The 11,690-nt window shown below is 27.9% G+C and overlaps 1 protein-coding gene across 2 annotated transcripts; it reads left to right on the forward strand.

Annotated features, from left to right (window-relative positions):
* The first annotated feature begins 3,505 nt into the window (after window positions 1-3,505).
* LOC130815413 (AP2-like ethylene-responsive transcription factor At1g79700) lies at window positions 3,506-9,176 on the forward strand. Of its 2 annotated transcripts, XM_057681876.1 has the most exons (8): window positions 3,506-3,801; window positions 4,216-4,298; window positions 4,496-4,504; window positions 5,734-5,822; window positions 6,239-6,312; window positions 6,420-6,470; window positions 7,330-7,406; window positions 8,716-9,176. In XM_057681876.1, the coding sequence occupies exons 1-8, from the start codon at window positions 3,626-3,628 to the stop codon at window positions 9,132-9,134; spliced, it is 978 nt and encodes a 325-aa protein (XP_057537859.1). In that variant the 5' UTR covers window positions 3,506-3,625; the 3' UTR covers window positions 9,135-9,176. The 2 variants fall into 2 exon arrangements, with proteins under 2 accessions (XP_057537859.1, XP_057537860.1); XM_057681877.1 differs by lacking the exon at window positions 4,496-4,504 and having other exon boundaries at window positions 3,508-3,801.
* The last annotated feature ends 2,514 nt before the right edge of the window (window positions 9,177-11,690 follow it).

Raw genomic sequence — 11,690 nt, forward strand, 5'->3', positions numbered from 1 at the left:
CTACTAATATAACAAATGTCTAGGTGAACCTCACTCTACAGTCCCCAAGCAATTATACATTAAACTGCAAAATAAGAATAAAAAAATAAGAAAGAAACTCTCAAAATCATAATATTGAGTAGTTTCAACTTTATCCTCTAAGTAACTAAGTTGAATATAGTTTAAGAAAAATAATTAATTAAGGCTGACAGATTATTTTTCACGTATGAAAGTATATACACCACAAGCCCGACAATTTCATTTATCTGAAATTTAACATTGAGTAACTATATTTTTTATTTATTAATTTGAGGAAACAAGAACGCTAGTAGGCTGAGACTTCATCCTTAGTGTGCACACCCTTCATACTTTCAATTGTTATTCAAAGTCAACAGAGTAGTCTCATATAACTTTGGTGAGCACACCCCTCCTACTTGGATCACAACAATAGAAGGATTATCAAAAATCGTTTTTAAAACTTATAAGAAAAACTTGTAAGCAACTATACCAGCCAAACATAGCAATCTGTTCAACACCTATATACTTAAATCACAACAAGTAAAAAGGCTTTATTCTCCTCATGTTTCATTTTTAAGTGATTAATATATTTTAATAATTATCCAAAGAATATACAACTATATGACCAAGCATAAATACATTGCACAACTAATGTTTATGATCATAAATTTTCCAACATGTACATACCTCAACTATTCAATTGTAGTCTCATTTGCGAAGCATCATTTCGACATCAATCTACTTCGGCGGCGAAAGTAATTAACATCATAAGTTTTTTATCTTCTAATTATAAGTTTCAACCACATTTTGTCTCATAAAATAAAATAATACTCCCTCCGAATCATTTTAGATGTCCCATTTGCTTAGGCACGGTTATTAAGAATGGTGTGGGGTTCATTAAAAAAGCTAAGTAGTAAAGGGTAAGTAGTGAAGGATAAGTAGTAGAGGGTAATTGGGTAAGTAAGGTACAGGGGGTATATTCGTAATTACTTGTGTGAACTAAGGATATTTAGGTAAAAAAAGATTGACAAAAATAGAAATGGAACAACTAAAAAGACTTTGCCAAATAAGGAAATGAGACAACTAAATTGGTTCGGAAGGAGTATGAATTATTAATAGTAATCATAGTTATTAAAATTGCAATCATGATCTACGATTCTAAGATTTTACGATTCAAAAACATATGCAATTCGAATCGTAGTTAGAACGTATTGTTAATATAATCTTATGATTATAATTAAAATAAAATATGAAGAGATAAAATTATATCACGATTCCATAATTTTACAATATTACGATACAATCCAACAAATAAAAAACATCATTTAATCATTTCAAGATAGAAAAAAAACACCAGCAAAACTTTATCACTTTTCCAAAGGAACGTCTAGTATTATTTTTTTTGCAACATAATTTTCTCGTGCACATTTTTTGTGCGAGGAAGAAATTAAATGAAAGAGTCAGAAGCCACTCATTCATAAACTTTTCAGTTGTGCTACTAGTGGAGATTGGAGAATATTATATGTGGTGTATATCTGGATTCCGTCCATAACAAAATAAATAAAAGCAAATATTCTCATATATGAAACTCTCTTACCGAAAGATGTCAAGTCCTAGAAAGTAAAATTATTAAAGTACTAAAGTAGCATTCTTGCTTGTTAAAATCAATGAGTGGGATTTGAGTATAATATATTAAGTTGAGCTAATTTCAATTTTTTAGTAATATATAAATTTAAATATCATGAAATTTTGATTTTAATTTTTATATATAGATTATTTCGGTTGAAGTTGAATCATACTCAATTTCTATTAATCGAATCGGATAATTTTAAACATCGTGTTTTTAATGAGAATTAGGACACAAGTAGTGGATTTCATTTTCGATTAAACTATGCATTATTCGAATCCATTTAGAGTATTTTATAAATCAACAAAATGCATGTAAACCTAATTTATAGTATCTCTTTCAACTTTTAATAATTATTTCATTCTTTCAACTATTAACGAGTTACTTTATAAATTAATTTAACATAATTACAAAACATACTAAAATTCAAAGAAATATGTACTTTATTCTTTAGGTTTATCTTTTCTAAACAATAGGACCAAAAATTTTGAGAAATCCCTTGTCAAGAAATTAATTTGAACTAAAAGTTTAGGCTAATGACTGAGACTTTAAAATATATTATATACTTTAACACGTTCCCGTACATAAGAGTCTATTGAGCTAGAAATGTGGATGTAATATAGGCCCTCCTCTCACCTGGTGTGAAATATTCCACTTGAATTTGAGAGGTGGTTGAGATCAAACTTGTAACCTCTTGCCACGATGGCTTCTGATACCATGTCAAGGAATCAACTCAACAAAAAACTTAAGCTAAAGGTTGAGACCTCAAGATATGTTATATACTATAATAATCCTAAATTTTTGATCTTTTCAAGTGGTGGACAAACATTTTTTTATCTGCATGGTGACCCTAAGCTTCTAACTTTTTCACTTGGTAGACAAAAAATTAAAATTTTGTTATATTTACATTATTATTCCCACCATATATAACGACTTTTTTCATAAAACAAAGAACTTAACAGTAGATTTCATCTACCATATGAAAAATTTGAATGCTCCTGTTCTATTCATCATACAGATTAAAAAAACTATATGTCTACTACATAAAAAATAAAAACTCAAAAAATACCACATGAGATTTCTCATAAATTATTGTTAAGTACTAATTCATTGAATTAAAATATTACCATAAGCATTTTTCAGTTATCTTATTTTACAAATCTCTCACAATCTTTATGATAAGTCGAGCTTTAAATAAAAAGGAATTTTAAATATTTAAGTGATTTAACCCAATTTAATATTTTCAAAATTTAAATAGTATTTTTGTGGTACAAGGTATGTTCTCCAATTTAGACAAGCTTAATCCTCAAGAAGTATTAGTATATATTGTTAACTCGTCTTGTATGAGACCGTCTCACCATAAAAAAAGATCCATATAATTAGTCTTTTTTTAATTGATCACTTTAAAATTGTAATCGATTATTTTAACACGTTTAGTATACATGAGTCAGCATAATAGAAATATTCTCACCATTATACCGTCTCATTTAAGAATTTGTGATTATATTATAAAAGTAGATTGAATAAACAAACAACATTAGAGCAATTGTTCTACCCAAATAGCTCCAAATCACCTATAATCCTCAATGAAATCATCCAAACTAACTTTACTATTAACACCTAATGGATGATAGAAGAGTGGGTTCTAAAAGCATAACATAAAATCGAATTTTATCTCAATTAAATAAAGCATATTTTAAGAAAAATCTAATTAAATTATTATCTTTTTTCTTTTTTTTTTTATCAGCGTATGTTGCACCTAAAAAAATCTTTAACGAAATAATCTAAAAAAAACTAGTGACAAATCCCAAAACTAGGCCCCCATTGTATAAGTTTCTATTTTCAACATCAACTTATTCAAAGTAATACCATCAACTACAACCAACTTTAACCTTCCAAGTTCCACCCATATATACTTATCCCCCATTTTATTTTCCTTCAATATTTGGCATCTATAAAACCTCACTATTTTCCATTCTTTGCCTCTCCAAACACAAAAACATGGCAAAAGCACCAAAGAAAAAACAGAAATCCAAGCTTGGTATTAATAAAGAAACTTCCACTTCCACTCATAATCTTCACAAAAATTCAAAACCCAAAGCTATTAAGCGAACAAGGAAAAGTTTCCCTAAAGTTTCCCCATTCCAACGTAGCTCCAAATACCGTGGCGTAACTAGGTTTTTTTTTATTTTAATAAGATATATTGTTTTTATTTACCCAAAAATACTAATTACTGTTAAACCGAGAGAAAAATAAAATTATGTAAAAATTTTATGTAAAATTTTACCTATAGAAAGCTGATGATACTTACTCTAATTGAAATAAAATCTAGTTCTCAGTTAGAAACACTACTTGACAATGTGTAAAGTTTTGCTTATTCTACTATAGTAAACATTTTCCTCCCCAAAATCCATTTACATCAATTACTTGTTAATGTTTTTTATAAGCTCTATAAATTTATTTTTTACTTTATTACATTAAATACTTGTATAGTTATCAATTTAATAAAATAATAATAATGAAAATTAAGGTAATTTAATTAGAAAAATTAGGAGAAATTTTTTTTACTAAATTTATTCTACTTCTGACAGACATAGATGGACCGGAAGATATGAAGCACATCTATGGGACAAGGATGCTTGGAACGATACGCAGAAGAAGAAAGGAAGACAAGGTTTTATCATTTTTTAAAAAAAATTTTATTTATCCCTTTTTCGGAAAATATATATTTTCAATTTTCAATTGATAATTTAATAGATATAATTTTATTTTGGAATCTGATCGATAACTTTTAATTTGTTACTCTTATTTTCAATTTCGTGTCGGGATGCTCCAAATTTGGGTTGATATTGAACTTCTATAAAAACTCAGTGTATCTTGGTACGTTATTTGATTATTTACTTTTTTTGGTACAAAATAAGATGTCATGTTGTTTGTTTTTTTTTTTTTTTTTTCTTTTGTTAGAATACATCATTGATGATTCATGATAGTATTTTATTTATTTTTTTTAATTATAGGGTAAGCAAATGAAAGTTAAGTGATAATTGAATTTAACATCATATATAAAAAAGTGATATTTACTATCGAATTGTAATAACACTCAATTCTTAATTTATTTAGGAAAATTTTACGTTGTATTTCTGAGTTTTTGAACTTTTTATGAGGTGAATAAATATTTTTTAATCTGAATGGTGACTTTGGATTTTTAACCTTTTTATTTGGTAAATAAAAAGTTAAGTTCTTTGTTTATTAAGTTTTCATTTCGAACATATTTCAAAAACGTGTCCCAAAAGGGTGATTGAGATATTTTTTATGAAAAAAATCATTATAATGGATAATTATAATAATACAAATTTAGTGAAACCTCAATTAACCTTTTGTATAACAAGTGAAAAAGTTAGAAACTTAAAGTTACCACGCAGATAAAAAAATACACGTGAAAAAGCCCAAAACTCGCTAATTTCGAATTAATTTTTTTCATTAAAATTATTTAGATGTATTTACCATTTACAAAATTAATTCATACACTTTCAACTGTAAAAATATTTCTCTTGAAAGTAAATAAGTACGGATACTCAAAGCAATATCCACTCCTTGATCCTTGCAATTCACTTTCCAATTTACTTATAAAAATATGGACAAATATAAATTATCAAAATCATATATATACTCCTAAATATTTATATTCAAAATATTCAAAATAAAGTTATCAAAATCATATATCTTAAATATTCAAAATAAACAAAAACAGCAATCGAAGAGAATATATATATTGAAACACTAAAAATAAGAGCATGGTAAAAATCAATAAATTCAAACCTCATCAATTAAAATTCATAAATGTTCAAAATCACTATAAATTTGTATTTGTTGATTTTTTTATATAATTTAAAAAAATAAACGTTAGCTTTTGACCTCATAAAGTCACAATAAAGTAATAATTATCTTCTTTCATAATTTATTCTACTTAGTTTTATTATTATTTCGTAAGTTTTTTTATTGAGATAATTATAATCATGGATAATTATAAATATTTTTTATAATGTTGTAGTGTGTATACAAGTAATTTCCTTTTTGTTTTACAACATTCTAGTGTTTGGTTTGGTTAGGTGCTTATCATGACGAAGACGCAGCTGCTAGAGCCTATGACTTGGCAGCATTAAAGTATTGGGGAGGAGAGACCCTACTAAATTTTTCGGTGAGAATTGTTTTAATTAATATTATATATAAATATGATTTTTTAATAGAAAAACTTACCGTGAGTATAATTATTTTTTAATTTTCCTATAATAATACCAACTATTAATTAAACCATGAATAATACCAATTTAGGGGTATTTTTCAAAAATAATACTAACTTTAGTTTATTAACTAATGTACTAATTTTTTTTTTGTCTTATAATCACCTATTGTTTGATTTTTAACATATTAAGGATTTTTTAGGAAAACGATCATTTAAGTTGGTGCTATTCATTGTTAATCAATAATTGGTATATTTATAGAAAAATTAACAAAAAATTATATTATTCACGATAATTTTTCTTTTTAATATTTCTACTTTATGTAATTACATTAAACGTTTAATAGCTTGATTACGTAATTAATGTGGATTAGTTATCAACTTATGATAATGACATGAAAGAGATGGAAGGATTATCAAGAGAAGAGTATATAGGATCACTAAGAAGGTATGATCTAATGAAAATGATTATTCCTTTTTTTCATATTATAATGGATATAATTTATTAAATTCAAAATCGTTTCACTAAACATTAGATTTGTGTGTACTTTTCAGGAAAAGTAACGGTTTTTCTAGAGGAGTTTCAAAATATAGAGGAGTTGCAAGGTATTACATTAGCATATATGATTCATCATAAAATTTTATTTTCTTTTTTGGTGTAATTTGTCAGTGTTTGGTGACTTAAACTGTATCGCGTTTAAGTCTGAAATATGAGATGAATCAAATTGAGTGATTGAAATGAGTTTTTGTTAGATTTTGCTAAGTCTTAACCAAGATGACCCTTAATCTCAATCGAAACTTATGTGCTGGGAAAACAGAAGAGTTGGGTCTTGAAGTCTCCGCTGAGGCGTCTTAATCTCTATTAAGATTATGAAGTTTCGGGTAAGACCATATGAGCTTTAGTTAAAACTACAATTCGTGGGAGGTAATAGCTTTTGTAGTGTTGAGTCTTGAGCAAGACTCATATTTGTCTCAGGCAAATTTTTAGAGTCTCGGTAGAGACTTTCCTGGTCTCTGTTGAGACTGTGCGGTTGCACGTTTTGTTACAGTAATTACTTGAATTTGTTTTTTAAACCTAATTATTCTTGTAAAAGAGGGTTTAATATATAAACACCTCCAGTTGCTTAGCTAAGTTTAGGGTTAAGAGAAGAAGAGGAGAAAATTAAATCTAAAGAGTTACAAATTGAGAGTTTTAGTGAGCAGGATATAGATGTCAATTGCTAGTGAATCACGTTATTTCTTGGTTTATATTCTTGTTGTTATTTATTTGCCTTATTGTTTCTTGATTGTTTTGGTAAACACTTTTGTTGTCCGCACAACATACTTGTTCACGAGTTTGTCTAGGTAGATAACGGTGATCTGCTATCTTGGTAAATCACCTCCATGTTAAGCGATTTTAAGAGAGTTTTAGGATTTTATTTTATGATTTTATTATTATTGATTAGGAATTTGTAATTTGTTTTAGACATCATCACAATGGAAGATGGGAAGCTCGGATTGGTAGGGTGCTTGGCAACAAATATCTTTATCTTGGCACATTTGGTACTTTCCTTTTGTACATATTTCTTTTTCTTTTTAAAAACAATTTACTCTAATTTTATTGTCGGCATTTTCTGATGTAATTATAAATAGTTTATAGGATATGTAGCTGTAGTCAATCAAATTAAATTATGTTGCTGATTTGCCATTAATGAGTCAATATCAGTTAGTTAAATAAATGCACCAACCTCAACGGCTACACAACATTTTTATTATAAATTAAATTAATTTGGGACACTAAATCTTTCCAACTCCCAACTAATATACAAACCTAGACCTAACAAATTTTAATCCAACTCGAAATCAGCCTAAAATTTGAATTAATACCCGAAAATTTTGATAGATAATCCAAAAATTGACCATTCTAAAAACGAAAAAATAACACTAAACTCAATCAAAACTCAAACCAAACAGTTTTGACCCATTTTTCTAATTTTGTAGATTTTTTTTTCAACATTATCTTTTTTTTGAACCCAGTCAATTTTTAGTATTTTGAGTTTTTATTTATTTGTTGAACCTTTAAATTAAAAATTGATATATTGGTTTTTTTACAAGAGTTTTTTTTTAAAAAATAAAAATAATTTTTTGATAAAAGTTTAGTAATTTAAAAATAAAAACTTATGACCTGTTGAGTTGACAAAAACCAATTCAAATAGAATCGATTCTATCTGAAGATATCGTCAAGAAACCAACTCAACCAAAAACTTAAGCTTATAGTTGAGGCCTCATAATATGTTCTATACTCTAACACGCCCACTCACATCAAAACCCTTTAGGCTATAAGTGTGGATATATCACGTCGTTCTTGACCCTAGGCAAGGTAAGTATTGACTAGGGGCCAAAGCTAGAAAGGACCTAATTAATATTCAAATTTTTTGTTAATGAAGTAGACACTTTAGAAATTTTGCAATTTATGATTAGTTTTTTGATCGATTAAGAAATATATGACACGCCTAAACTACATTTATAATGATATTTATAGTATATTCGGTCTGTCTCTGTTATTTCGTTTAATTTGCATCACATACCCTCTTCATATGAATAATACACTTTAAACGAAGGTTGGTTGAGATTCGAACCATGATCTCTTGTGATATACTAACACTGAATCTGATACCATGTCAAGTGACCAACTCAACTAAAAGCTTAATCTTATGCATGGTTATTGAAGGCCAAAAATACGTTACATACTCCAATTAACAATGACCTCAACCGATGACCATTGCATGAGGTCTAAATTTAGCAATTTAATGAATATAGAGTTATACTCCATTTAGTAATGACAATTTTGGTACTATTATCTAACGTACAGCTACCCAAGAAGAGGCTGCAGCTGCATACGACATAGCAGCAATTCAACATAGAGGACAAAATGCAGTCACCAATTTTGATGTTAGCCGCTATATGAATCTTCTAGACAAGCCCAACAAATCCTGCAATGCTAAATCTGATCAGACAAGTCCTGATAATATAGCTATGCCTACTATGGAACACACACAAAGCTTTGTTGATGATGCTACTAGCATTGATGAATTTATGTGGGGTCCCCAACTCCCAACACCCCATTACCCCTCCAACTTATTTGACTTTAATGAATATAATAATTCATTATTAGAACATAATTTCTTAGATGATAATAATAATGATGTAAATTTTGGGAATTATCAACAATATTCTTTTAGTGATATTACTTCACTTTTGTGTGATTTTGAGGGTATGGAGGATAATTAATTACAAATATATATGCAATTGATTATTTAGATTTTTATTTTTTTAATGTGAAATTATGATAATTATATTTGTAAATAGCACAATTGCTTGATATTGTGAATATTATGAAGAGTCGGTGTTTGCAAAATACTATCATCATCATATTCAGCGTATTACGTTCATAGAAAATTATGGTCAGGGTCTGAGTAGGGAAGAAAGATGGTAGCTCATACCCACAGAAGAGAATGCGGTCAAAAAATCCAACGGCTTAAGAAAGATTTTTAAGAAGAGAAAGTTTTAAATAAACTTGATTCACGCTATTTTAGTGCGCACCAGCTTTAAAAGATATACAATCAAATACAATTAATGGAAAATTCTTTATATTTATGAGTTTGATCTACACTAAAATAGTGTGGACCAAGTCTATACAAGACTTTTACTCATACGTCCTATTTGATTTTGCACATTTGTCGATACTCTATTTTAATCTCAAATATCTTTAATCATGTTTAATTAAAATTAAAATTATAAAAAGTTGATATCAATAAAATCTATTGAAACGAATCAAATAAAATCTCAATTAACTATGTATGTTTGAACTTACAAATTGAGAATAAAATACAAATTAATTGATGAAAAATAATACTAAAAAACAATTAGGACATATAATCAGAATAGGAGGGAGTATTTTTCTAGTAACAAAAACTTCGTAGAATAGTGAACGACTAAAATGTTAGAAAAAAAAATGTCAAAATTGATATTCTAACATGAAAGAAATGAGAAATTACAAAAAAATGAATATAAAAGATAAATTTGGGAGGAAGGAAAATCCCAAGAACAGTTATTCTTGGATCATAATACCCACCCAAACAACCAATTAAGTCAATATTATTGGTGATTTCTTACGTTTTTAATATGGTATACAATTGGATTCAACATAATTATAGTCGCTAAAATAGACCGTAAAAGTAAATTGCGAGGATTGGACCCCTGTCAGCTCCATATGGCTTCACGGCTAGTTTGAATCATCCTAACATACAATTGCTTGTTGCAAGAGGTTCAATCATCAGGGGTTCTAACTCAGGTACTTCATATACTATTTCTCACAACAAAAAGATACTTAACAACCAGTGTAGGAACAACCATCATCATTATTATCATCATACTCAGTGTATTTAGCTCATAGAAAAATATAATCAGAGTTTGGGAGTGAAAGAAGGGCGCAACCCATACCCTTAAAAAAATATGCAGCAAAAAAGTCCCTCTGCTCAAGATTTATCCTCAAAATGATAAGTTCTTCAAATTTGGAACAACCAATGTTTTGAAATGCGAAGGCTAGCTATTGTTGTCTTTGTAGAGAGTTTAGAGAAGTGTTTAAAATGATTGTTGATATTAATCATAACATTGCATTGTATTTATACTAGAAAAGAAATATCTAAAATATTACATAGAATAATTTAAATACTAAAAACAAAGATTACATGTAATATTATAAATTATTACAAGATAAGATAATTATATTCCCAAGATAATCATCATATCAATAGAGTTATCTTGATGGATATGTTAAGATTAAAATGATATGCAATTATATCTCTATTATTCCCCTTTAAGATGAACGTCCGAAAGGGAAAGTACAATCTTGAAGAATAAGCGATAATAAACATGAACATAGTTAGAGAAGAGAGTTTGTCATGACATGTTATATGAAGGTTATTGGTGGGAGAGCACTTGAATTTGGAAGGTTTGATGATGGTGAAATAAAAAAAAAGTCTCAACAATGAAGAATGTGTTGATATCGTGTTGTTATGAAGAAAAGCTATTGGAGTGATAAATTAAAATCACTAGAATTTCTTCATCACAAAAGAAAGTAAAGGATTTTTGTTGTTGTTTGGTTTCTTTACACTCGTTTAACTCAAAAGTTGAGGGTTTGAGTATAATAGAGTTTGGACCAATGAAAAAGAGAGATAAATATGAGTTTTATGAAATAAACTTTGGTTTTAGTCTTGGTTTAGAATCATTATTTATACTAACTCCATCAAAAAGGGACATTGAATTGTTGAACAAGCAATTTAGGTAATAAAAAATTATTGTATAGACACCATCATTTGTCAATGTTGACAACGGTTTTGATGATGTAGCCATGGAGTTTAGTGGAAGCCAAAAAAAAATTAATGGTTGGTTTGGAAGTGAGATTAACACTACCACCATCAATGGGTGAGATAAGGGTATGAGCAATCATTTTTTTTAAGTGTTTGGGAGGAAATGGTTAAGTCAGGACTTGGTAATGCTAGAAGCACTACCCACCATTATGAGAAGCATGGAAAAAAGATCAAAGCTCCGATACCATGTTGAGAGTTTAGAGAAGTGTTTAAAATGATCGTTAATATTAATCATAACATAAAATTTTATTTTTACTAGAAAGGAAATATCTAAAATATTAAATAGAATAATATAAATACTAAAAACGAAGATTACATGTAATATTACAAATTATCACAAGATAAAATAATTATATTCCTAAGATAATCATCATATCAATAGAGTTATCTTGATTGATATGTTGAGATTAAAATG

Source organism: Amaranthus tricolor, chromosome 6 (genome assembly GCF_026212465.1).
Source record: "Amaranthus tricolor cultivar Red isolate AtriRed21 chromosome 6, ASM2621246v1, whole genome shotgun sequence".
In the NCBI taxonomy this organism is placed as follows: domain Eukaryota; kingdom Viridiplantae; phylum Streptophyta; class Magnoliopsida; order Caryophyllales; family Amaranthaceae; genus Amaranthus; species Amaranthus tricolor.

Coding starts and splice junctions, on each gene's coding strand:
- LOC130815413 (XM_057681876.1), top strand. CDS start 3,626: ATGGCAAAAGCACCAAAGAAAAAACAGAAATCCAAGCTTGGTATTAAT. Junction 3,802..4,215: donor AAATACCGTGGCGTAACTAG/GTTTTTTTTTAT, acceptor TACTTCTGACAG/ACATAGATGGACCGGAAGAT. Junction 7,407..8,715: donor TCTTTATCTTGGCACATTTG/GTACTTTCCTTT, acceptor TCTAACGTACAG/CTACCCAAGAAGAGGCTGCA.